We start from the raw sequence: 27,974 nt of genomic DNA, 5'->3' as shown, positions 1-27,974 counted from the left end.
ACACAGATATTGAGAGAGATTGGACAAATCTGCAGTATGGATATGATCACTTCAACATTAAATTGCAGTAACGTATCACAGAGCTATCAAAACCGCTGTTGTGTGTTCACACTGTCAGATGTCTGTGCAATAGCGTGTTCACACTTGCGGCACTTGCGGCGCTATTCAGAGCGGTGCGCTCTGGGCAGCTATCCCGCAGAGCACCTCTTTCTCTTTTGCCACTAAGACTTGTGGGAAGGCGGAAGGGGTTGCAGGGCTTCCTGGGTCCTGTCCCAATGCCCCATGATGCATTGCTTCGCATCTCAGCAATCCCTGTGCTTCCGTCTGTATTTGACGCCATCTTTCAATGGTTTGTGTTCTGTGTGCCCTGCCTCTTTGGGCTGCAGGAATGGATCCCGCACTGCTGCCCAGTATGCTGCTCGCACGGACCAATACGTCATGAGACGCAGTGGAGTTATTTCTTAAACTACAAAGGCAAGAGGAGTTCGACATTGATCTTGCCACGCGAAGTAGCTATGACACGAGAATGCTTGTGGCATTCATGGCGGTGCTGACCACAGTAGAACGCCGCTTTCGGGCTCAGGAAACAAGCACTGAGTGGTGGGATCACATCGTGATGCATGTCTGGGATGACGAGCAGTGGCTGCAGAACTGTCGGATGAGGAAAGCCACATTCATGGGACTGTGTGATGAGCTTGCCCTGACCCTGTGGCACAAGGACACAAGAATGAGAGCTGCCCTGTCGCTGGAGAAGCGCATGCCGCTTGCAGTGTGGAAGCTGGCTACTCCAGACTGCTACCAATCGATTGCTAACTAGTTCGGAATGGGAGATTCGACCATTGGAGTCATGTTGATGGAAGTGTGCATGGCCATTAATCGCATCCTGCTCCGAAAGACCATTACTCTTGGCAACATGCGTGACATTGTGGATGGCTTTGCACAAATGGGCTTCCCTAACTGTGGAGGGGCGATCGATGGCACACACATTCCAATTCTGGCACCAGACCACCTAGCCTCCGAGTACATTAATCGCAAGGGGTATTTCTCAATGGTTCTCCAGGTGCTTGTGGATCACCGTGGGCGTTTCACAGACATTAACGCAGGCTGGTCTGGAAAGGTGCATGACACACGCATCTTTCAGAACACTGGCCTGTTCAAGAAGCTGCAAGCAGGGACTTTCCTCCCTGACCAGAAGATCACCGTAGGGTAAGTCGAAATGCCCATTGTGATCCTGGGAGACCCTGCATACCCCTTAATGCCATGGCTCATGAAGCCATACATGGGGCACCTTGACAGCAGCAAGGAACAGTTCAACAGGCTGAGCAAGTGTAGAATGATTGTGGAGTGTGTATTTGGTCGTTTAAAAGCCTGTTGGCGATGCCTGTACGGGAAGCTGGACCTGGCTGATGACAATATTTTTATGCATATAGCCACAAGCTGTACGCCCCATAATATTTGTGAAGGGTGAAAGCTTCACTCAGGGCTGGACTGCAGAGGCTCAGCACCTGGAGGCTGAGTTTGAACAGCCAGAGACCAGGGCTATTAAAGGGACACAGCATGGGGCCATAAGGATCAGGGATGCTTTGAGGCAGCAATTTGAAGCTGAAAGCCGCTAATATTTGTTGCTATGCATGGGATTGCAGTGCTAGTAATGCCAGGAGGTGATTGGTGCACATGATGCAAGAAGGGGATTTAACATAATTGTATGTTGCTTTGCAGTGCTTTTTGCTTTCACTTAATAGAATAAAGATTGCTGTCAAACAAACACAATTCTTTTATTGAAAGACAACAACCAGAGGAGAGAGTCAAACGAAAAAAATCATCAGCAGAGAGGGGGATGGGCAAAGGGAGTGTCTCAAGAGGAGGAGGGATTCCGGGACTGATACAGATTTGTGTATGTCCAGGGATCATACTCAGCCCTCTCCTTTGGAGGACGATGCAGCGGTGCTGTATTTCAGGAGGGCCAAACTGCAGAGGGATGGGTGTTGAGTGCAGTGGGTAGTGGGAGTCCACACTGCTGGACTGTGAGGAGGGAGGAGTGGAATGCTGCGACTAGAGAGTGGAGCCAGGAGGTTGATAACAGTGTGTTGGCAGTGTGTGTGTGTGTGTGTGAGGGGCATGGGAAAGAGTTTTGTGATAGCGGCTGCAGGGGAGGGAAAGTTATTGTTAATGGGGCAAGAAACAAAGCAGCTCTGCCAAGGAACCCGAGGCAGCGGATTGCTCAGTATCTCCACGAGAGTTTCCTGGAGATCTCTGAGGGAGATTCCCGTGAAGGGAGGAAGTGTATCAACAGCCTGTTCTGCTGCTCAGGCTAGGCATGAGGTGGGAGACAAGCCTGCTTTCTGCAACCCTCCTGCCCCCAACGACTCGCTTTAGCAATTCCCAAAATCAGATCCGCTTACCAGGGGGCTCCTCTCCTGTTTGCGCTTCGCCAAACTCCAACTGCTGTGACTGGCTAGGCTCCTTCAGGGTACAGAAGAGCTCCCGGCTGCATGTATCTCTGACCTCTGAGTCATCCTCTGCCTCTGGGTCCCCCTCCCCCTCTTCATCCAAGATTGCCTCCTCCTGGCTCGGTCCACTCTCGACTGGCACGCAAGCCAACGAAGTATCCACAGGGTCTTTCGCAGTAGAGGTGGGGTCACCACCGAGTATCACATCCAGCTCTTCGTAGAAATAGCAGCTCGTGGGCGCAGCACCGGAGCGGTGGTTTGCCTCCTGCGCCTTGTGATAGGCGTTCTGCAGCGCCTTCACTTTGACTCTGCACTGCAGTGTGTCCCAGTCATGGCCCCTTTCTGTCATGCATCTAGAAATCTGTCGGTAACATAATTCTGATGGCTGCAGCGCAGCTGTGACTGCACTGCCTCCTCTCCCCAAATGCTGATGAGGTCCAGCAGCTCAGCATTGCGCCAAGCAGGGGATTGCCTGGTGCGTGGAGCAGGCATGGTCACCTGGAAAGATGTGCTGAGACCACTGCACGGATTACCAAGCAAACAGGAAGGGGACTTTCAAATTTGCAAAGGAATGTATGGGGTGGGGCTGATGGTTGGTCACCTGAGGGCAGGGCAGTAGAGTTCAAACCGATGGCCAGAGAGGTGAGAACAGGCATTGTGGGACACCTGCTGGAGGCCAATCGCAGCACTATAATCACCACAGTGTCTACACTCAGCATCATCAGAGGAAAAGCTCACGTGGGTAGAAAAACTGTCAGCTTGTCTTCTGTCAAAAGAAGATATAAAAATTGATTCAAAGAAAGATCGTTCATCTCTGAACTGTAGTGGTTTGAGCATTGGCCTGCTAAACCCAGGGTTGTGAGTTCAATCCTTGAGGGGGCCATTTAGGGATCTGGGGCAAAAATCTGTCTAAGGATTGGTCCTGCTCTGAGCAGGGGGTTGGATTAGATGACCTCCTGAGGTCCCTTCCAACCCTGATATTCTATGACTCTTACAGGGAAGTGTACTGGATGCAAAGTGGAGATCCCTAGAGACAACCTGGGTACCCTGAAGGACTTTTGGGAAACCGGCATTTTATTAAATCACTGCCACCATATTTTACCTGCTTTAATGTCTCAATAACGCTCATTCTTTTTTCTTAGATGGTAAACCTATAGTCAGATTACTATAGAATTGGCTGCCAGCATTGTCTCTGGTGTAATATCTGGAGTACCAATTGATCTGGGGTAAGTGACTGGTCTCTTGGAACTGGGAGCAACCTGATGTGGTGTGATATCTATCTATCTGTCTATCTCTATAGATAGATAGATTGTTGTTGTTGATGAAATAACCTTTATCACTGTTTGTGACTCCATGGTAAGACTGGTATAATGATCCAGGAGTTCGTATTTGTTACTGGCTTGGTGAAATCAAATTACAGAACATACTACCAGTTTGGGGTGTCTGCCTGTGACACAGGGCCAAAAATGGTTCCTTACTTGCAGGCTAATTGACCCAGATTCAACCTTTAGAGACATATTAGGAGATAATAGTTGTATTTTTGTGTGTTTACATATATGTTGTTAGAGGTTAACTATGTAACCAAATGGTTCCTGTCTGTCACTGTATACTGTTCATTCAGAGATAAAAAGGAGATGTTAACATTTAGATGAACTGTGAATGTGGTAGTATCATTGTTTTTATTTCTCTTTGAAGTATGTGGTAAACTACCTGTAAATGGTGGGAGATGGGCAGTTGCCTTATGCTAATCCATGGTAGCTAATTACAAGTGATGCTTAGGAGACAGGAGGTCTACTTCAAAACCATAATGCTTCTCTTACTGTCAAGAGGCAGCCAGAGACCTATAAAAGGAACTCTTGGGCCCTGATCCTGTTATCTCAGATCTGCTTAAGCTTCATGAGGGGAAGTTTTGAGTCACAGGACTGAGATCTCCAGCTCCACTCTGGATCACCCTGATATTGGGCATTGGACTATAATCTATGGAACTAATTCCAAAAGAACTTTTTGCAATTCTGAAGCTCACTTTCTCTACTATGAAACTGACATAGGAACTTTATTCATACCTGTATGTATAATGATCTTTTAACCAATTTCTTTTTTAATAAATGTTAGTTTAGTTAATAAGAATTAGCTGTAAGGGTATATTTGGGTATGATCTGAAATATTATTTGACCTGGTGAGTAATGTGTCTGATCCTTTGGGACTGGTAGAACTCTTTATATGATGAACAAGATTTTTAGTAAATCTCATCATATTTGACTTGGCTATCTGGGTGAGAGCCCAAGGCTGGATTGTTTTAAGGGAACTGTGTTACTGGCTTCTAGGTAACCAGTCAAGTATCATCAAAGTTGTTTTGCTGCTGGTTTGGTGAATCTAATTATTAGAAATAGCAACCAGTTTTGGGGATTGTGTGCCCCATTCTTTCCAGGTGGCCCTGATTGAGCAGTCTCAGTGAGGCCCCCCTGGGACCACGGTCACACTGCTCTTGTTTTCTGGCAGTCTGCCCTGAGGTAGGCTCTCACAGTTGCGAGCCACTCCACACAGCATGACAGAAGGTGTTGCAAACAATGCAGACAAATGCTGTAATCACTTGTTATCTTAAGTGAGTGAATTTTTGCATGAGTAACTCTCCAGATACAACCAGTCACAAAAATCTGTCCTTATTTGACCTTGCTCTGCTGTTCCTGCAGCAAGTTCCATGCAGTTATTTCTGGATTTTGATATTCAGCTCACATGCTGACATTCTAAGCAGAGCAGTGTCACTCTCAAGGGAAAGTCATTCTGGTTAATGCTGCAGGTCCTTGCAAACCAGTTTCCACTAAATGTCCCAACCACCACAATTTTTTCAGTCATCAAAGAGGAATTAAATTACTATGAAATTTGCCATTAGCACCTTGTGCATAATTAACCTGTGCAAGTCACAGTTAAAATCAGAATACAAAATCACTTTGTGACGTTACACCCCATATTCTGCATGGAAATATGCTTATGATATAGATATTGCATAACTGAGATATTTTATGCAAGATGGGTCTTGTAAGGTATCATTGGAAAGGTTATAATTTACTAAATATGATTATCCAATTTGTATGCATGTATCATTTCTGTATCTAAAGTTAGGAATATTGGCTATGTAACAATTACAACTGGGTGCATACTTGGGAAACACCCACCAGACAACAGGCCATCAGATTTGATGGGCCATTAGAAAGAAACAATAAAACTTTGAAGATACTAATCTCTCTCCTTCCTGAGAGGCATCCTGGGATGTAGCTGTGACACTACTAGATGTCAGGTGGGCCTGTCACCTAGTACTAAACATCATCTTGGACTTCTAGTAATTTTCCATTAAAAGTAGAGGGAGGACAAGACTGGGAAACAAAAAATTCCCACTTTATGTAAATCTTATTTAAAGCTGGGGAGTAACGTGATCTCGGTTCACTCTTCACTGAATCCCCACCCAAAATGGCAGCTGGAAACACCCAAGGAACAAGGGAAAGGGGGAGGAGTATTGAACTCAGGCTGGAAGCGGGATCTAGTCTGTGAATAAGATACCTGGAGATTTAATCTGCAAGCAGGGGAGCTAACCTTCAAGAATTTCTGCAGCCTGCCCCAAGCGCGGCATTTAGGGTGAGAAATTACTTCTTGAAACCAGTCTCTAAGATCTTAAGCTTAGTTGGTGTGTTTTGTTTTATTTGCTTAGTAATCTGCTGTGTTCTGTTTGCTGTCCCTTATAATCACTTAGAATTTACCTTTTATAGTCCATAAATGGATTTCTTGTTTATAACATAACCCAGTTTGTGTAATTCATATCTGGAGGGGAGCAAGAAGCTTTGCATCTCTCTCTGCACATTGAGGGAGAGGGCGAAGTTTTATGAGCTCACACTGTGCAGACTTTTCTATACAGCACAAGACAATATTATTTTGGGTTTACGCCCCAAAAGGGGTGAGCACTTGAGTGCTGGGCACTTTCCTAGCTGAACCTTCCCATAGAGAGCTGCCTGCAGAGGGAGGGAGGGAGGGAGAGGTAGGTAGGTGTGTGTGTGTGCGCGCGTGTGTGTGTGCGCGTGCTACCAGAGGCTGGAAAGCCTGATTCAGCCAAACAGGGTGAGGGAGCCCAGGCTGCTGGAGGAGGCAGGCTCAGTGAAACCCCAGCACATTAGGTGGCATCCCGGGTGGGGGGGTCTAACCAGTCACATACTCCCTATGCAGTCAACAGGATACTGCAGTTAACAGAACACACTGAGCTGGTGTTCATATCAGCCATGTGTTTCAGTGCTAACAATGACTTCTCACATAGTCTTCTGTGAATTTCATCACTTCTTCTGCATTAGGAAGGCTCTAAGGTGATAAACCAGCTTTGTGCTTGTAAAATAGCCATTTTTTTCCAAGAGAAGATGGAATCACATAGCAGGGAGAGTGATAATTTATTCCAAAGAGTCAATTTTTTTCCCCTCCAAACTTAAGCAGGGTTGGGCCTGCTCAACATACAGATGGGAGACCGCTAAGGAAAAGCGAATGTTTCAAGAAGTGACGTTAGAGTCCAGACTGATGCTATAGGGCCTGCTGTGCTGCTAGATGTGCCACTAGATGTGCCATTTTTCAGATGAGTCATAGAAGCAAAGTCTTGACTGCTTGTACTAATGAAATATTTCAGGGCATTTTCCAAAGGGCTAGTCCTGGTTGGATTAAGAGGCTGGGGCACATGATTTATGAGGAGAGTCTGAGGGAACTGGGATTATTTAGTCTGCAGAAGAGAGTGAGGGGGGATTTGATAGCCTTCAACTACCTGAAGGGGGGTTCCAAAGATGATGGACCTCAGCTGTTCTCCATGGTGGCAGATTACAGAACAAGGAGTTATGGTCTCAAATTGTAGCAGGGGGGAGGTCTAGGTTGGATATTAGGAAAAACTAGCTCACCAGGAGGGTGGTGAAGCACTGGAATGAGTTATCTAGGGAAGTGGTGGAATCTCCTTCCTTAAGAGGTTTTTAAGGTCAGGCTTGACAAAGCCCTGGCTGGGATGATTTAGTTGAGGATTGGCCCTGCCTTGAGCAGGGGGTTGGACTAGATGACCCCCTGAGGTTTTTTTCAACCCTAATCTTCTATGATTCTAAGATAAATCACAACTAACTGTGGCAAATTGCCAGCCCTATTTTGATGGATCTCGTGCTTTCTCTTCTTTGGAGGGGGTTCAGGGCACCATTTCTTGCCCCTGCAGTGGAATGTTAACTGCCCCACTAGTGTCCTAGAGGAAGGGAATGGAGAGGGAGAGACCTGGGCCCACCCTCTACTCCAGGTCCCAGCCCACGGGCCCTGAGGATAGTGGTAAACTACTTGAACTGACACTTCCTTCCCCTGGGCTACTTCCCTCTTCTGCTCTTCAGCTTCTCAGGGGCTTCCTGCCCTCCCTCTGTACAAGCTAGGTGCTCCTTACCTAGGGTCTAGGACTTCTTAGCTCACCGCAGCACTTCTCCAAACTGTCCTCTGCTTCCCTTCAAACTGTTCTCTGCTCCAGCACCAATTCCTCTCTGCTCCAACTCCTTCAAACTGTCTGATTGCAGCAAGGGGGTTTTATCATGTGACTGGCTTCAGGTGCTCTAGTTAATCTATAGCGAACTTTCTTCCCCTTACAGGGAATAAGGCTCCCTTCTAACCCTCTCCTGCTGCCCTCTGGCCTGGTTGTATCACATAACCTAAAGTGATACATATTTGTTCCTTCTGATTAAACTTATAAGAGGTACTCTTTTCTGTCTTGTCCCTAGCCCTTCTGATTCTATCCAGCTGTCCCTTATCTTACAAGAGTTGAAAAGCAAATACTGATCTTAAAAAAAATTGGGGTAGGTGGGAAGAAATCCTGGCATCTAGCAGCCATCGAGACCAGCTTTGGTTCCCTTGTAAAATGATGAGATGAGTATTAAAAAAAAATCACTCCAGAGGAAAAATATGATTCTATTATTTTCAAGGCCTTCCTTTTACTTCCTAGTCATTCTTTCTTTACAAGAGATATTTTTTCTTAACCATTCTTATGGTAACTCTACTTCTTTAATTTCATATTTATCCTACAGTCATTAATGGTGCCTAGACATTTTATCTCTGCATTCCTTTCTAAGGTGACATGTACCCAGTCAACATGGGAATTGCTGAAATCCCCCATTATTATTGGGTTTTCTGTTTTTTTAGCCTCTCTAATCTCCCTGAGAATTTCACCAGGGCTATCTCTAGCCATTTGGGTGCCCTACACAGCCCTTCTGCCATGGTCTGGGAGGCAGGAGCTGTGGGGGGCCACTTTTGGGGGCCCCAGAGGCCCAGAGTGGCACAGGGGATTAGCAGGGGTCCAGGAGCAGCCCACTCTGCTTCCCTCGCCCCGGCCATGGCCATGTCACTCAGGGGAGGAGATTTGGGGGAAAGGGATTCCCCCCCACCCCCTGCACTCACCGGCAGCAGCAGGAAGCAGAGCAGCCTGGCCTTAACCCACTCTACTCCGCCAGATCCTAGCCACAGTGCTCCACTTCCTGCCACCGGGGGACCTTCCCCTTCCCGTCCCCTCCCCAAGCAACATGGTTGGGGCAAGGAAAGCAGCGCAGGCTGGGGCCTGTCACTCTGCTTCCCACTACCACTGAGTGTGGGGGGCAAACTTTTCCCCAAACTCCCTGCCAGCAGGAAGCAGAGCACTGCACCTGGCGGAGTGGAGCAGGCTGGGGTTGGGTTGCTCCACTTCCTGCCACTGCTGGTGAGTGCAGGGTCACTGGGGGAAGAGGGGGCTTGGACAGAGCAGGGAGTAAGAGTAAGAGGCAGGGAGAGGGAGTTATCTAGGCCCCCCACCAAGGGATGGCCCTGCCCCTTGCAGTGGGCACAGTCCGCGGGGGGGTGGGCAGGCCAGGGGATAGGGCTTGTCATAAATAGAGTGTTAAGGGTTAATGTCTCTTATACCTGTAAAGGGTTACAAGCAGGAAACTGGACACCTGACCAGAAGACCAATCAGAAGACAAGATACTTTAAAATTTGGGTGGAGGGAAGTTTGGGTGTGAGTTCTTTGTTCTTCTCTCGGAGGGTCTGAGAGAGACCAGACATTACTACAGGCTCTCTAAGTCTCTTTTCAAGTAGTGAGTAAAAAACAGGCGGTTTAGGTGTTTTTTTTAATTGTTTACTCTATTTGCAATTGTGGATCTGGCTGGTTAACTTTTATATGTGTAGTTGCTGGGAATATTTTGATTTGTATTGGTACTGGGGGGAAAGTCTCTTTCTGGTATCTGTAAGCTATAGGACCCTGTATATTGACATCTTGAAGTTACAGAGATAATTCTTTACTTTTTCCTTTCTTTAATTAAAAGATTTCTTTTTAGAGAACCTGATTGAGTGTTTTTTCTCTGTTTCCCTTGTTTTATCCCAGGGATTGGGATAACTCACCAGAATGGGTGGGGAGACGGGAGGGGGAGAGATAAAGTGTCTCTCAGTTTTCCTTGAATCTGTTTGCCTCTTTGTGGAAGAGAAGGGAGATGCTTCTCTGTATGGTGATTTAAGAGGTTAGATCAGTATCTCAGGATAGCCCTGGGAGGGAAGTTCTGATAGGGGGAAGGTGGGGGAATGGTTTATTTCTCCTTGTTTTAAGAACCCAAGGGGTCTGGGTTCTTGGGGTCCCCAGGGAAGGTTAGGGAGGTCAGAGTGCCCCAAAACACTATATTTTTGGGTGGTGGCAGCCTATCATATCTAAGCTGGTAATTAAGCTTAGGGAATTTCATGCTAGTATCTCATTTTCTGAACTCTAAGGTTCAGATCTGAGAGAATGCTATGACAGGGCTGGTCACCAGGGCTGGTGCTCCCACATACACGGCATGCAGCTGCCTAGGGCAACATGAAATTTGGGGCAATTTGGCAACTAGCAGGCTTATTGAACTGAAAGTAACCCACAAGGACATGTTAGGAAAGTATTGAAAGGGTAAACAGGGCCATTCCTTGTAGATAGTTATCAGAGCCATGTAAAATAGACTAGAGTTCTTAAAATATAGGCCTGTATTGTTAAAGGATTAAGAATAGATATTAATTGTATTTGTCTGTGTTTACATCTTGTTAGAAATTTAAAATGTAACCAGATTAGCTTGCGGATGCTAATTCTGTTAATTGTATTATAATATGCATGTGGATGGTTCAGTTAACATTAAGATCAAAGTTGTAAGATATTACAGGAAATAACAGTAGAGTAAAAGCAGTGTTATCCAGTCCTGTACCAACCAGAAAGCTCTACAAACCAGCATTTCTTATCTTCATAGAAAGTTTGGTTTATAGTCTGGTTAGGCACAGGGTGCGCAGGCTCCCAACCTGGCTGCTCCTAACCACCACCCACCCACACAGCACTATACCCAGACTCCTGTGCACTACTGTAATACAAAGTTTAAAGAACCTCATTTTCTCTTTTGCAAATCATCTTGTTGGTGTCACTAGGCATAAATCTAGGCCTAAGTGAACCAAAGCTCCTCCATGTTGAACTCTACTTGATCTAGAAAGCTAGCAGCTGTGAAATTAAATGTGTAACAGTAAGTTATCAGTTGCAGCACAGCTAAAACCCGTCTAAAGCAGTAGTGATAAGGCCTGTGCACCTTTAGCAGAAGGACAAGATAACTTGCAGAAGGAAAACTTACTAACAAGCTGCCACAGCCAAGATTACTTAATACACCTGCGCTTACGTAACTGCTACAGGGGGAGGAAGGAGGGGGAAGAAAGAGAAAAAAAAACTTATAAAAAGGGAAAAGCCACTTGTGTAGGGGTGCATGATTTGAGGCGTTTGTCTCCTTGCACTGCTTTGAGATCTCAAATAAACTTTGCTTGCTTCTCCACCCTGGCGTGTGTTCATTGGCGCTTCGCACTCTGGGCAACGAACCACTGTTGCTTGCCTCTGGCACCCTCTGTGTCAGCAACAATCTTTAAGTGGTTTGCCCAAAAAAGCACACAACAGATTAGGCTCTTCTGCTTTAACCAGTACAGGGTAGTCCTTTCAGAGAGAGGCCTTCTGACTGTGTTTTTAAACAATCTTTACACAATCCTAAAATGTTAAGCCTTAATACGTTTTACTTTTCCCATCAATAGCTGCTAGCCAGTCTAACCTTCCCAACATATCTTGGCCATGCACATTAGCACGACACATCCATAATTCAGTTTAGAGCCCAACACCCCTTAGCACAACAGGAATAACTCTGGCTCCATGAGAGTAATGAGAGAGACTGGGTGCTTAAAGTGTAACCCAGACACACACACACACAGTTAATTGTACAGGATACTGCAGCTTGAGCATCTTGGCTATTAATACAGCTGGGCTCCACCTCTGGGTGGAAGCTGCTGCTCCTCTCAAGGCACAGTACTGCAAGCTGGGACCTGTTGTCTTCAGGAGATGGGGCCCTTCACGCAAGATGCAGCCCCGTGCAGTGCAGTTTGAAGTCTCTGTAGGCCATTGCTTGGTCTGGCTTGGCATTAGGCAGCCTATACAACCACGTCAAGTGCTGTGGTGCATCCTGGCTAAGCCTGCTGGGCTCTAGAGTGGCCAAAGGCCACTGCACAGACCACAGTTCAGCTTGGCACTGCAGGGTCCAGCCTCCCCAGAAGCCATGGGTCCGAGGGAGGGGCAGCCCCATACCCTGGCACTGCCACCCCCTGAGCCCAGCACGGTGCCCCGGGGCCTGGCCTCAGCCCCACCCCTGCACTGCCATGGCCCCACCCGGCGCGGCTGCGGGGCCGAGCCCAGCCAGGGCTCCCACCCCTCCCCGCTCCCACCCGAGGGTCTAATTATAGCAGAGCAGCGCCTGGCGAGTGCCTGAAATACAGCCCGCGCTTGGCCCCGCCCGCGGCCCCGGGGATTGGCCAATGCGCTCGGAACGCAGCCGCCATTGGTTGGAACCTCCTCCGCCTCTGTGTGCCCATTGGTTAAATCGCGGCGCGCTCGCCGCGGTGACGAGTTAAAAACGTGAAGCAGGAAGAGAGTCACGGGGAAATAGCGGCTTTTCCCTTCCCGGCTGTTTCTGCCCCGCCCCTGGCTGCTGGCGTTCCTCTGATTGGCCGACCTTGCCCGTCTCTCGCTTTCCATTGGTCGAAGGGAGGAAGTAGGCGGGGACTAGCCGCCCCTTGCCCCGCCCCCTTCAGTCGCCATTTCGTTGCTGGAGCGGCCGGAGCCTGGGCTCGTGGGGTAAGTGCAGTGGAGGGGGGCGGGGCCGGTCCCGCCGGTTGGGCGCGGGGTCTCCCCGTGCGCGCCTCGCGGACACCTGCCGTTAGCTCCCCGGGCCAGTTCCCGCCTCTCCCCTGCCCTGAGGGCGCCGCCCGTTCCGAGGCGGGGTCCCGGGGTCCCGGTCTCTGCTCGCTCTGTCAGGGGACCGCGGTTGCACGTTCACGGCCCGGCTCACGCTTGTGTGCGCAACCTTCGTTCCGCTCAGGCGCGTGTTACTCCTGTGCCCGGCGGGAGCCCAGTGTCCGCGTGGGACCGCGGAACGAGACTGGCATTGTGCAGACACTGGGGCTGGCGGGCAGGATGACACGGCTGACGGGAGAACGGGCAGTTCCTAACTTCTTGCAACCCAGCAACTTAGGGGTTTGAATTTGGCCCAGTGTGGTCTAGGGACATTTACACAGAGCACATCACCGGCCAGCGCCAATACCAGGAGTGAGCCGGCGTGGTTTCGTGCACCCACGGGGGGTGGGGGGAGGCCTATAACACCCCCCCACACACCCCACTGAACCATATCCCCTGAGCCCTAAACCCACTGAACTGGATTCCACCATGTGAGGGTCATCCTGTCCCCATTACCCAGCCCGCTTACTTATACCCATGACTGCCTATAACCCACTGTATGAGCGATGTACCCTTACTGCTTCCTGATCCCACCCACCGTACACCCCGCATTGGGGACCTTACAGTCTGTATATGTTATGTGCTACCCAATTTCCAAATACCAGCGTCCCCCTATACTCTGTATGTTGCCCCCAATGACCAATGCTGATGCTTCAAACTCTTTGTATCATCTTTATTTAAATATTCTCTAATAAACTTTTATATCTAACGTTACAGCTGCACATAATCTGTTTTTACTTTTTTAGAAAACACAAGGAAACTATGTAGCAAGCCTAATCTTCCCTGGACCTTCTCTGATTTCTCTTCTAATGCTGTCTCTCTTCAGGTTTGCATAGACCTTGAGACTTCCTGGGGTACCCAAGTTTCATAAATTTGATAAGTTGTGGTGTTAGGAACAACAACCCTACATTAGCGTCCAGGGGCTGGACTTAATAGCCCAATCTTTCCTTTCGCTAGCTACTTTAATTTGAAGGCAGAGAGGTTCAAAGAGTAGCCCATTGAAACTAGGGAGAGGCACGTATAACTGAAGTATTGCGAAAGTGGCCCTATCAAAGCTCTTGCTGTGGTAGAAGCTGGCTTCACATGTGAATCTCTGTACCGCAGTAGTCTGTTTTAACTTACCTTGTTACTGCTGGTAGTTATGGGTACAGCCTGAAGAGACTGTGGTCAGATGTTTGGTTGGGTGTATGTTTCCCCCTGTGTGCTGTCCCAGCTCTGCGCAGACAGTTGGCACAGCAGACCTTGAGTGAACTGCCCAATCACCACAAGATCTGTTAAGGTATGAAGGCACCTCGCCAGGTTTATTGTTGATGAAGCACGGTAATAGCACCTGTCAGACTCTATGAGGATACAAAGACATATAACTTAACAAGAGGAACAAATATTTGTGTCCATTTTGACTACACATACACTGACCTGGGAGAGCTATGGTTGCTGTATGTCCCCCTGCATGGAGTGGTAGAGATGCAGCCCTGTATTCCATGTAGAATGTTGCAGGAGGATGTGGATGTTGTGAGGTGCTAACATGAAGTTCTCCATGGACTGCGAAGGGAGGTGAGCTCAGGATTGTTGAACCTGTAGGTCCACAAGAGTATGCAACATCTATGCTTGCTGCCAGAGAAGACCCATTATAGAATCATAGAATATCAGGGTTGGAAGGGACCTCAGGCGCTCATCTAGTCCAACCCCCTGCTCAAACCAGGACCAATCCCTGACAGATTTTTGCCCCAGAGCCATAAATGGTCCCCTCAGGGATTGAACTCACAACCCTGGGGTTAGCAGGCCAATGCTCAAACCACTTTCCTTCTCCATACAGAGTCCAATATTCACTCTCCAGGCTCTCTGCTCATGGTCTGATGTAGCACTGGCTTGTGGTATCTCACTCAGTATATCATCCCAAGTCCTCTTCTTTCTTCTCCTTATCTGGCTCAAGTGTTCTGTGGGTGTAGATTGAGACCCCCTCAAGGTCACAACAGCAGTAGTGGCAGATAAAATACACAGAGGTGCTATTGTCAGTATAGTCACAACGGAAGGCAAAAGTTAAGGTTCAGAACTCCCTCCCATTGTTCCTCTGAAGTTTTTAACAAGACCTGTTTGTACTTCGGACTGCTTCTGCACCACGCCAGCCATGGTTCTTATGGCCCACTAGGGGTGAGGGAAATGAGAGAATTGCTCAGTTGCATGAAATTGAGTATAGGGCAATGCACTGAATATGAGCACTCTGTTCCACAGGCAGTGATGGTTTTAGCTGATATCTCACTCCTGAGGGTAACAGAGGGACAGAGCACAGCTGCTGCTGGTGTCCTGAAGCCATCTGGGCCCTGTACACTGCTAACCTGTTTACTGCAATGGTGTTGCTGACATTATCACCAATTGATGTGGGAAAGTGACACCCCGTAGAGGAAGAAATAAGGCTGCCGTTCCTAGAAACCTTCAGCAGAGGATTGCACAGTACCTACATGAAAGTTTCATTGAGATGTCTCAGGAGGATTCAAGGGATATATAGTCCTGTGTACATAAACTGTTCTTCATGACTTCCTCTCCCCACCCAGCCCTCCAACTCTAGAGGAATGAAAAGCAGATAGCAATTGTCTCTTTGTACCACTATCTCTTCCAGTGTGAGTAAATTAGTGAAAAGGTAATAACTCTGTCCTGCTAAGTTTGGGGCACCATCAATACATCATTGTAATGGGAAATGCACTCACACGTTCCTTCCCCTGCATTGTGCTCACCCATACTCAAATGACTGGACTGAGGTAGAGCTGCAAACAGGTCCTGCCTTATGGCATGTCTGTGTCTCAGGCTCCTTGGAGGTATCGACGCTGGTGTGCAGGATGATGGTGAGTCCACCAAGTATGGCAGGCAACTCTGTGAAAGTGGCAGTTCTGCATCTTGGCGCTGGATTGACTGTTGGCCTCTGTGGTGTTCTGGTCTGCCTGCTGCAGCTCCTTTGCTTTCATGCAGCATTGCTGCTGCTCCCTGTCATACCCCTTCTCCTGCAATTATCTCGTAGATGTCCACATTTCTACAGCTGATCCATAGTTGTGGTTGCAGAGCCTCTTCTCCCATGGTCCCAGAAGATCCAATATCTTCTGTCTGCTCCAGGCTGGAGTGTGTAGCTGGCATGGTCGGTCTGGCAGTTGCACACAACAGTGGAGAGCAGCTAGGTGTGCTTGCTGAGCTGGACAATCAGGACAAGGGATTTCAAAAATTTGTAGGGTTTCAAAGGGTTGGGGGGAGGGCTTCTGGTCTCCTTGACCCCAAGCATGCAGTTCACAACTGTGACCAGAGAGGTCAGTAGCAGGCATTGTGGGACATCTGCTGGAGGACTGTTAGGGTTGACATAGGTAATGCAGCGTCTATGCTTGCACTGTGTTAACTTAGTCCATGGACCATGGCTCAGTGCTGCTTGGGGGGAGGTGTTTATTGTATTTCCATGGGGCGCTTACATCAGTGGAAGACACTTTTCAGTGTAGACACATGCACAACTAGTTTTATGCAATGCGGCTTATGTCAACCTAACTCTTTAGTGCAGACCAGGCCTTAGCTGGTAAATTTGGTTTGTTCCTTGGTGTTGGCCAAAAAGGCAGCTCTCTGGAAGTCCGTCAGAGATTACTTGAATGCTCTGGGAAGGGAGTGATCAGACGGACTCCTTCATGGAGGCTCCCTCAAACTGCATGGCTATGTAATGACTGTTAGCCAGGGGGTGCTGCTATTGAAACTAAATACAGCAAGAACTTTAAATGGGCATTGAAATGTTAGACACCAAGAGTATACTGAGATGCACCCCAGCCTCATCGCCCTTCAGGACCAGCCTCAGCTGTGTGGTTTCTCCCTCTGATGCCCATGCTCCTCTCTTCCCTGATTTGGGGTGCTGTGCACTGAGGTACACCAATGTTCAGTGCCAGGTAAGGCTGCAGCAGGACTGCCCATCCACCCAAAACTGTTAAAGCTTGAAAATAAGTTGGGGGGGGCGGGGGAGGGAAGCCTACCAATGAGCTCAGCAGTGCGAGGACCATGTGACAGTCAGATGTGCTAATCGGATTGAATAGCATGAGGTCACAAGTAAGGTTATGCAGTAGAGTGGGAGTCTGATGAAGTTGGAGTGCATGGTTCAGTATCTTTGACCCCACACTGTGTCTCCTCATGGCACCCCTGCACAGCCCTTTGCCTGTTTTGTTTTTGCTTTTGTTTTTTCCTCTCAGCCTGAAATTCTGCATTTCACCCCCCTCAGACTGAGTCTCCCCGTTCACCATCCATATGCCCTGAGCAGATCCAACTAGATTTTGGCCCTGGCTGTACACTTCTCTTGTGAGCCTGTAATCAGTATGAAAATGCAGTGACAGAACAGCCTCTTCAAAACAAAGTGGTTTTTATCCATAGTAGAACTGAGAAGAGGGTGAAAGAACAAAGCCTATATGTATATTCTCGTACCTAGAGCTTGCAAGTTTAGGTAGGTCCCAGTTGGCTCAGGCATCCCTCCAGCGTGCAGGCTGTTTCACTCAGCCTCAGCCAGGTCCTCAGGCAGTGTCTTCTTTTGAGTTTACAGACTGTCTTATCCATTTCAGGACTCCTTTGTATGTCCTGGGACCCCTGCATCTCACCAGGGATTCGCTGTGTTGTCCTGTTACCTCCGCCCCCAAAACCACAGAAATAAGAAGTTATGCTTCAGCCTTAACTGTCACAAACTGGTTGGTTTGTTTTTATTAACACTGTGCTGCTGGAATGTGTTGGCAGAGACCACACTGCAGGAGCCAAAATCTCCCTAGCTTCTAAGACCAGCTTGGGTAATGACTCACTGTGGCTTTAGGTAAACTGCTTAGTCTCTCTTTGCCTCACTTCCCAGAGCTGTAAAATGGGGGTATGTACCTCAGATTATTATGAGGACTAACTGGCTTATGTTTGTGCAGAACTCTGAAAATGTAAGTGCTACACGTGTTAAATATTATTCCCATTCTTTAGATGTAATGGTAAAAATGATGTAGACAGAATAAATAGCTATGTATCATTCACTTACTAAAACTTTCCTGGATTTATTTGCCTCTAGTGGGGGTTGGTCTCCAGAGAAATGCCCGAGAGCAGGGGAGAATAAATGCCATGCATTGTAGGAATCGTGAGTTTCTTAGAGTGCTTGCTCATGTCGATTCTAAGCAGGTGTGTGTGCGCTGTGTGCACAGTTGCCAGAAGGTTTTTCCCCTAGCGATACTTGTGTAGGTCCAGGCACCCCCTGGAGTTGCGCTGTATAAAGGGCCCTGCCAACCCACTACTCTTCAGTTCCTTCTTTCCACCCATGACAGTTATTGGAGCTGCGTGTCTCTTCCCTTGTTTCAGCAAGCCTTCCTCTAGGTTTCTGTTGGTGAAACCTGTAAATAGTTAGTTTAGATTTAGAGTTTTAGTAGTAATTAAGATAGTTAAGTTTCTGTTTGAGGGGTATTTCCCCCCCAATTAAGTTTTCCCCTCCCCAGGGATTGGGGTATGCCTCACTCCCAAGGATTCAAGCCGTGCAGGCCCTGCCACAAACCCATGCCAAAGGGTGAGCCCCACAAATCCTGTTTGAAATGCCCCAGTGAATCCCATCAGACAGATCATTGTAGGATTTGCAAGGGATTCTGTCCTAGGAACAAAAAGGAGAGGGACTTTAGACTTAAACAACTCTTCATGGAGGTAGCCCTTTGGCCCCAGGCCAATTGGATCTGGCACCCAGCACCTCAGTGTGGAGTGCACTAGTCTCAGTTATAGAGGCTACAGTGCTGAGGAAGAACTCTGTGCCTAGAGACCCCCAGCACCGTCATTCCCTGGTAACGAAGTCACGTCTTCTGTGGCAGCCTGGCACTGCTCCCATTCACCGGTGCCTCACAAGAGACATAAGAAAACTGATAGAGGGCGCTTGCCCATGGTGAGACCAACTGGGAGAGAGAGCTCTAGCAGAGTGTGTCCCAAGCTGGGACATCCAGCGCCTACCACACCGGAGGCAGCACCATCGACTATGGGCCAGTGCCAGTGGACTTCCCCGTAAGGGAATGCCAGGTAGAGGAATAGGCTCTCCCTTCCACCCCCCGGACACGTTTGAGGCGGCCAGGGACCTGATAGCCATGATGCCACCACAGTTCCCCACAAGGCAAGAGAGAGTGCTGGACGCAGACCTCTGGCACTGCAATGTAGTGCAGCACCTTCCAGAGGCAAGCTGGACATGATGTGGCACCGGTCGCCTTCCCTGCAGCACTGCACTCCAGCGCCATCTGTATCCTCACTGCCATGGTCTCCGCACTCAGAATTGCAGTCATCAGACTCAGAGGTGGAGTCATAATCTCCAAGTATAGCCAGCACTGGTCAGAGTGGCACCGCTACAGGCAGGAGACAGCGCGAGCTCCTCCCATGGTGCCTTGGCCAGCGCATGGCCCTTTTGGACCCCGTGGGCATACTATCAGGCCCAGGGGTCCTATTCCAGAAGCTCCTAGCCCGTCACATCAGAAGGGCGGGCTCCTGCACTATCTGGGGACCGTTTAGCACCGCCCCACGCCAAGGTGGATACTGAGATCGACACTGAGGCCACTACAGAGCTCAGCACCAAGCATGAGGACACCGCATAGGGTGAAACTCTCAAGCCAGAGGGTCAGGAGGGCCCTGTATCTCCAAGAGCATCCTCATTTTCCTCCCCTGATGAGGCAGTAGCAGGGATGTCAACCACTCTGCCCCCCGTGGACAGCAGGGCTCACCAGGAGCTGTTGCGAAGGGTGGTCCAGAAGCTTGGCCTCCAAGTGGAGGAGGTGATGGAGTCAGTGGACTCCATGGTGGACATTTTAGCGCCAGAGGGCCCGTCAAATGAGGCATTGCCTCTCATAAAGATTATCTAGGCTGCCACCAAAACTCTGTGGCAGATGCCTGCCTCTATCCTCCCTACAGCTAAGGGGATAGAAAGAAAGTACTTTGTACCCTCAAAGGGGTATGAGTACCTCTTCACCTATCTGCAGCTGGGGTCAGTGGTGGTAGCAGCTGCGAATGAGAGGGAAAGGCAAGGTCAAGCAGAGCCCAACACCCAAATCGAAGGACTTGAAGAAGCTGGAGCTCTTCTGCAGAAAGGTGCACTCCATCGGGAGGCTCCAGCTCCGTATTGCAAACCAGCAAGGAGTCTTGAGCTGTTAGAACTTCAGCTCATGGGATACCATGGCACAGGTCAAGGAGTTGCTTCCCACTGACTCTAAATTGAGTTTGCAGCGATTGTGGAGGAGGGCAAGGCCCTGGTGAGGACCTCATTGCAGGCCGCCCTGGATGCGGCAGACTCGGCCACGCAAACCATGTCATCGGCTGTTGCCATGAGGAGTTGTTTGTGGCTGCATGTTGGCCCTCCCTGCAGAAATCCAACAAACAATACAGGACTTGCCCTTTGAAGGCTCAGGGTTGTTTTTGAAGCAGACAGACTCCAAACTCCATAGTCTGAAAAATTCAAGGGCAACACTGAAGTTATTGAGGCTGCGTACACCAGTCCCACAGAGAAAGCACTTTAAGCCCCAACCTCCCCTGCATTTTTGCCTGGCACAGCCTAGGCAAGGCTACTCTGGGAAACATAGCAGGAACAACAGATGTAGGCCACCCCAGCCCCTCATCCAACCAAGGCCAGGGCTCCACTAGGCAGTCTTCTGGTGCCGAGCCCGCCTTTTGAGGGTGAGCACCAGGAGCAGTGCACCAGACCAGATCCTGGATTCTTCTCCTTGCTTCCTGAACTGTCATAACCTCAGACTGCTGGGTCCTGTGCACAGTAGAATTGGGATATTCTCTCCAATTCCGTTACTCCCATGTCTTCTCAGGGACCACTCTCATGAGCAACTTGCAAGGGGCGGAGGGGAGGGATAGCTCAGTAGTTTGAGCATTGTCCTGCTAAACCCAGGGTTGTGAGTTCAGTCCTTGAGGGGGCCATTTAGGGATCTGGGGCAAAAATCTATTTGGGGATTGGTCTTGCTTTGAGCAGGGGGTTGGACTAGATACCTCCTGAGGTCCCATCCAACCCTAATATTCTATGAACTTCTTATACAGGAGATGGAAATGCTCCTAGGAGCAGTAGAGGAGGTTCCTCAGGAACTAAGGGGAAAGGGATTCTACTCCCAATATTTCCTAATCCCGAAAGCCAAAGGGGGTCTCAGACCCATTCTCGACCTGCAAAACCTCAACAGATTCATGCAAAACTTCAGCTTCTTCATGATGTCTTTGGCCACCTGGATCCGGGGGACTGGTATGCCGCCCTCAGCTTGGATGCTTACTTCCACATATTGATTATCCCATCTCACAGGAGGTTCCTCAGCTTCATGTTGAACTGCACTCATCAGTTTACAGTCTTCCCCTTCAGCCTGTCAGCAGCCCCTTGTGTGTTTACCAAGTGCTTGGCAGTCGTCGCTGCCTTCCTGAGAAGATGACAGATGCAAGCGTTTCCGTATCTCAACAATTGGCTTGTCAAGGGCACTCCAGGATGCAGGTAGAGGCGCATGTAAAACTGTCAGCCTTTGACAGGGTGGGTCTATAGCTAAATGTACCAAAGTCAACCCTATCCACAACCAGAGGATAGAATTTATAGGAGCAATCCTAGACTTCACTCACACCAGGTCATTCCTGCCAGAGTCACTTCCACGCCATTTGCTTCATCATAAAGGACCTTGGGCGGTTTCCCACTGTGTTGGCACAGATATGGCCACATGCACATACGTGGTTCAGCATGCAAGGCTGCGGCTCAGACCTCTGCAGGCTTGACTGGCATCCATATACTGGCCAAACAGAGACAGCCTGGACAAGTTTAGTTTCACTTCCTCCTCTGGTATTTGAGTCTCTTCTCCGTATACTCTTTGAGGGTTGAGCCACCACAGGAGTGTCCTTCTCGAGACCTCAGCCCTCAGTGTCTCAAGTCACGGACACATCAGTGTTGGGGTGGGGATCGCATCTAAGGGCCCTCAGGACTCAAGGTCTCTGGTCCCAAGTAGAGCTCTCTCTTCACATCAGTGTCAGGGAGCCGAGAGTGGTTCACCTAGCCTGCTAAACTTTCCAACCCTATCTGGATGGCAGATGTGCATCAGTGTTGATGGACAATACAACAGTGAGGTTTTATATAAACAGACAGGGTGGAGCACACTCTTCTCCTATATCAGGAAGCCCTCAAGCTGTGGGACTTCTGCATAGCCCCCTCAATACACCTAGAGGCATCTTACCTTCCGGGATCCCAGAACGAGCTGGCAGACCATCTCAGCAAATCCATCTCAGCCACAAGTGGTCCATTCGTCTGGATATCGTGAACAGCATTTTCCAGCAGTGGGGAGTTCCCCATTCACAATGAGATTCAACAGGAAGTGTCAGCGGTTTTATTCCTTCCTGAATCACAGCCCGGGCTCAATCGCAGATGCATTTCTCCTTCCCTAGAAGGACCACCTATTATGTGTTCCTGCCCTTCCTGCTCAAGGTCACAAGGGAAAGAGTGTCCATCATACTGATAACTCCAGCCTGGCCCTACCAGCACTGGTATACAGTGCTCCTAGAACTGTCAGTAGTCACTCTGATCACCCTGCCACTGGTGCTGGACCTAGTCACTCAGGACCACAGCCACCTCCAGCATCTCAGCCTTGAGTCTCTCCCCTTTATGGCATGGAAGCTTTTTGGCTAAACCCCATGGAGTGGGCATGCTCTGAACCCATTCAAGAGGTCTTCCTCGGCAGCAGAAAACCATCCACTAGAGCTGCATACTTGGCCATTGGAAGAGGTCTTCAATTTGGGCAATGCAAAGGGTACATCTGTGATGCAAGCATCAATGCCCTTCATCTTGGACTATCTATTGCACTTAAAGGAAGCTAGATCTGGCAATGTTGTCCTTAAAGGTTCACCTGGCAGCAATCTCTGCATTCCACCCAGGGGTTGACAGTCGATCAGTCTTTGCAGGTCCAATAGTGCTCCACTTTCCCAAGGGGCTAGACATGTTATACCCTCACGTTCACCATCCAATACGAGTGTGGGACCTTAACCTGGTGATTTCCAGGCTAATAGGGCCCCCTTTGAGCCCAATAGCAACATACTCGCTCCTACCTCTCATGTATGTGGCATTCCTAGTCACGATAACCTCAGCCAGGAGGGTGTCTGAGCTCAAGGCCTTGACACCTGAACCTCCATATACAGTTTTCTGTAAGGACAAGGCCCAGTTGTGGCCTCATCCAGCCTTTCTGCCTAAGGTCGTATCACAGTTTCATACAAGCCAGGACGTTTTCCTCTCTGTGTTCTACCCTAAGCCATGTGCCAACTGCTGGGAGCAAAGGCTCCATTCCCTAGACATCAGATGGGCATTGGCTTTCTATATCAAAAGGACAAAACCATTTCATAAATTAAATCAAATCAACTCTTTATTGCAATAGTGGACAGGATGAAGGGCCTCCTGGTTTCATCGCGGAGAATTTCATCATGGATCACGTGTTGCATTTGAATTATCTATGTGCCAGCCCTATGCTGTAAGTGCAGTCCACGAGGGTGCAGGCCTCCTCAGCTGCATTCCTGGCACATGTCCCTGTACAGGAGATTTGCAGGGCCATGACACGGTTGTCGATCCATATGTTCATCTCGCATTATGCCATCACTTAACAGACCTGGCATGATACAGCATTTGGCAAAGCAGTGCTTCAGTCAAGCGATTCACTGTGCTCCGATCTCCCCTCCTACAGTCTGCTTGGGAGTCACCTACTTGGAATCAACATGAGCAAGCACTCGAAGAAAAGATGGTTACCTACCTTTGGTAACTGTTGTTCAAGATGTGTTTATGTCCATTCCAAGACCCACCCGCCAAACTTTGTCGGAGCAGTGCCAGCAAGAGGGAACTGAGGAAGCGGCAAGTCGCCAGGGCCCTATATGCAGTGCCATGAAGGTGCAACTCCAAGGGGTAGCTGGACCGATAAGACAGATACCACTAGGGGAAAAACCTTCTGGCCACTGTGCATGCGGCCCGCACACACCTACTTGGAATGGACATGAGCAACACATCTCGAAGAACAGTTACAAAAGACCTTACGTTGTGCATAGATCACAGTGGGATTTTGGTGGTACAGAACATAGCACTCCAGACTCTGAGGTCTTACTAATTTGGGACAGGAACTCCATGCTCTTTTTAAAGAATGGGTTCCACCAAAAAGTGTCTTTGTAGAAAATCAAAAACTTTAATGCTTTTTGGCTTATCCTAACTTTCTTAAAAGTATTAAATAGTCTCTAAACTAAGGGATAGTCTCTGCTACTCTTCCTTGTTGAGTCAGCTGCTGGGGATAAATGTGTATTGGTCCTTGGCCTGATAGATATAGTCCTAGCTTCTGCTTGTGTGAAGAGGAATTTTTCCCCCATAAGGGCCCAGCATGAGCTGTGGAGGAGGAATGCAGAGTCCCGGGGTTGGGATGTACTCGAAAGCTGTGAACTACAAACCAAAGTGGAAGCTGCCAGTAACTCGCACTCAAGCTCTGCTGCTCCTACAAAGTTGCTGGAGAAGTAGAGGAAAGTATTTTTCCTCCAGAGAAACTCTCCTTCACTTGCTTGCTCTTCTCAGCAACAGCTGCTGTTCATTGATTAGCACTTTCTGTCTCACTGGCTGCTGCTGCAGCCTCCCTGCAAGGTCTGGTCAAGGGGAATAGCTGTGGGTTCATTTTGGGGCACTCTTAATTTTCAAATTGGCTTGACACAGGAATTACTGTAGGAAGTTTTACAGCCTCTGTCAAGCAGGAGGTTGGACTAGATCAGTGGTTCTCAAACTTTTTTGTACCGGTGACCCCTTTGACGTAGCAAGCCTCAGAGTGCACCCCCCCCCCTTTTATAAGTTAAAAACACTTTTTTATATATGTTTAACATAATTATATATGCTGGAGGCAAAGCAGAGTTTGGGATGGAGGCTGACAGCTCGTGACTCACCATGTAATAACCTCCCAACCCCCAGTTTGAGAACCCCTGGACTAGATAATCATAATGGGCCCCTGCTGGCCTTAGAAATCATTAATCTATCAAAGGACAATTTTCCACACCATACGTTAAGACATAGAACTCATTGCCATGTGTCGTTGAGGCCAACCAACTGGAGAACCAACCAACTATTTGGGTCCTAATCTGGTTATGGTTTTGTACACAGAGGGGCAGTCCAAAACCATCATGGGGAACAAACAGCCTGTTTTGTCAGGAGTTCATCTCCAGGTCAGCTAAGGAGTAGAATTTGTGCAAAGTTTAACAACCTCCTTTGTAAAGCATGGACACCCAAACTGGACACGCATCCAGTAATGGTCTCTCTACTGCTGTATGTACTGATAATAGCACCCCCTACTGGACTTGATTCCCCCTGCCTTACTGTTCATAGAGCACATTTGCTCCCAACCGCTGCATCATCCTGAGGGCTCATTCAGTTCATTATGCACCTTTGGGTGCCACTGTCTAACACATACAAAATATACCTTGATAATGAAAGGTTTCAAATCTCTGGGGAAACACTTTGTCAAGAGCTGCTGCTAGCATGCAATGATTAGACATTGCAAAGTCAAGGTGCCGTGTCATCGTCTAACAATGTCTTTAGTTTTATGGGTTTATTTTATATTTTCATCCTTAACATGGCTTCCCCTTTTGACAGCATTCTAACTTGTATGAATAGCTTCTTGTTTTCATGCCATCTTGGTCTGCATTCTGATTAGAGGACTGGGCCAAAAGAAACCTGATGAGGTTCAACAAGGACAAGTGCAGAGTCCTGCACTTAGGACGGAAGAATCAAATTCACTGTTACAGAGTAGGGACCCAATGGCTAGGAAGCAGTTCTGCAGGAAAGGACCTAGGGGTTATAGTGGATGAGAAGCTGGATATGAGTCAACAGTGTGCCCTTGTTGCCAGGAAGGCTAACGGCATTTTGGGCAGTATAGTAGGGGCATTGCCAGCAGATCGAGGGATGTGATCATTCCCTCTATTCGATATTGGTGAGGCCTCGTCTGGAGTACTGTGTCCAGTTTTGGGCCCCGTGGTACAAGAAGGATGTGGAAAACTTGGAAAGACTCCAGCAGAGGGCAACAAAAATGATTAGGGGGCTGGAGCACATGACTTATGAGGAGAGGCTGAGGGAACTGGGATTGTCTCTTCTGCAGAAGAGACAAGTGGGGGGGGATTTGATAGCTGCTTTCAACTACCTGAAAGGGGGTTCCAAAGAGGATGGATCTAGACTGTTCTCAGTGGTAGTAGATGACAGAACAAGGAGTAATGGTCTCAAGTTGCAGTGGGGGAGTTTTAGGTTGGATATTAGGAAAAACTTTTTCACTCAGAGAGTGGTGAAGCACTGGAATGGGTTCCTTAGGGAGGTGGTGGAATCTCCTTCCTTAGAGGTTTTTAAGGTCAGGCTTGACAAAGCCCTGGCTGAGATGATTTAGTTGGGGATTGGTCATGCTTTGAGCAGGGGTTGGACTAGATGACCTCCTGAGGTCCCTTCCAACCCTGATATTCTGTGATTCATCATAACTGGATTGCTATCTTCCCCTTGCATGAGATCTAGATCTCAGACTTAGTCCCACCTACAGCATCTGCTTGTGCTACTTTTCAGTTTCTCTTAGACTGTAGTCAGTGACACTTGACAGACTAGATCGGGTAGGCAACCTATGGCACGTGTGCCAAAGGTGGTACACAAGCTGATTTTCAGTGGCACTCTCACTGCCCGGGTCCTGACCACCGGTCTGGGGGGCTCTGCATTTTAGTTTAATTTTAAATGAAGCTGCTTAAACATTTTAAAAACCTTATTTACTTTACCTACAACAATAGTTTAGTTACATATTATAGACTTATAGAGAGACCTTTTAAAAATGTTAAAACGTATTACTGGCATGCAAAACCCTAAATGAGAGTGAATAAATGAAGACTCGGCACACCACTTCTGAAAGGTTGCTGGCCGCTGGACTAGATGATCATAATGGTCCCTTCTGACCTTAGTCTATGAGGTCTGAGTGTTCCTGTTATCCTTGGGGAATATTTTGTACCATCCTTGATATCAGGCTGTGTTTGCGTAAGTACTCTGTGACTAGCACTCCTTAGGAATGTGTATTTCTGCAATATCAGCCCTGTTCTTGCCAAATTCTGTGAGCAGGTCCTGCCTCATACAAGGGCTTATGTCTCAGGCTGTCTTCCTAATACAGCAGGACTGGAGGAGAGATGCAATGATTAATCCTGTGAATCTGTATGTGGTGGTTAAGAATCATTCTGAGATAGCTTGTAAGCAGGAATTCTCCTTAGATGGGACACCTATGCAGAGATTCTCTTGCACAACACTGAGGCATGGGGAGGTGCTAAACTGATCTTTTTTTCTTAACAGAATATAACCAACTACAATGGGGAACGTCTTTGAAAAACTGTTTAAAAACCTCTTTGGAAAGAAAGAGATGCGAATTCTCATGGTAGGTCTGGATGCAGCAGGAAAAACCACCATCCTTTACAAACTTAAGCTGGGGGAAATTGTGACCACCATCCCAACAATAGGTAGGTTTTACTAATATGCTGACTCCATTAGAGATGTGTGCAGTAAGGGAACGTAAGCAGAGATTCACAAGGACTTTCTGACACAGCAGTTTGTGAGCACTGTTATGCCTTATCCCAAGTCATGTAGTGTGGGTTGAGAGTGGCCAGAGGAGCCCTGATTCTAAAAAGAGCAGAAAACCTCATCCTAATGCCCTTGTTAAATGCTTGTTTGATTAATGGGATGCATGGACTGAAATTTACAAAGAGGTAATGTGGTCTAATGGTTCAGACTGGGGATTAGGAAATGGGAGATACGGGTTCTGTTCCCAATTCTGTCAGACTCTAATCTTGGGCTGGAGATGTAAGCGGTTAACCAGTAAGCATTAGGCTTACTGTTAACCGGCCCTTAACCGTTATCCCCTGCAGCGGGCCATGTGGGGGCCACAGGGCATGGCCGGGCCAGAGTGACCCAGGCCATGATGTGGGGCCTCAGCAGACCCATAGCCCCTGCCACCCTGCACTGGCCTGCCGTGGGAGTGACATCAGTTAACCATACCCAGTTACATGATACAATTTTAATCGTTTAACCAGTTAACTTTTTTAACCAATATTTACATCCCTACCTTGGACCAGGGTGAATTGATTTAAAACAAGGCAATTTAAATCACCGAGTGGAAAGCATTCCTTTTTTTTTTTAAATCACCTTTTCCAGTTGTACTTTTATTTTT

The 27,974-nt window shown here is 48.3% G+C and overlaps 1 protein-coding gene across 5 annotated transcripts in view; it reads left to right on the top strand.

The window, feature by feature from the left end:
- Positions 1–9,005: 9,005 nt before the first annotated feature.
- The window catches only part of LOC127040621 (ADP-ribosylation factor 2), a 30,808-nt gene continuing 11,839 nt past the window's right edge, over positions 9,006–27,974 (top strand). The window contains exons 1-3 of one of the 5 annotated variants that reach the window (XM_050935007.1): positions 13,920–14,059; positions 15,013–15,398; positions 27,104–27,267. In XM_050935007.1, the coding sequence (XP_050790964.1) occupies positions 27,120–27,267 (148 nt within the window). In that variant the 5' untranslated portion in view covers positions 13,920–14,059; positions 15,013–15,398; positions 27,104–27,119. Of the gene's footprint in view, positions 9,181–12,416; positions 12,622–13,919; positions 14,060–15,012; positions 15,399–15,438; positions 15,621–27,103; positions 27,268–27,974 lie in introns of those variants that run through there. The other 4 variants (XM_050935008.1, XM_050935005.1, XM_050935006.1 and 1 more) reach the window with 4 other exon arrangements.

The sequence above is a fragment of the Gopherus flavomarginatus genome, chromosome 25 (genome assembly GCF_025201925.1).
Source record: "Gopherus flavomarginatus isolate rGopFla2 chromosome 25, rGopFla2.mat.asm, whole genome shotgun sequence".
In the NCBI taxonomy this organism is placed as follows: Eukaryota; Metazoa; Chordata; order Testudines; family Testudinidae; genus Gopherus; species Gopherus flavomarginatus.
The sequence above is the reverse complement of the archived record's forward strand: the minus strand, read 5'-3'. Positions and strand labels throughout refer to the sequence as shown.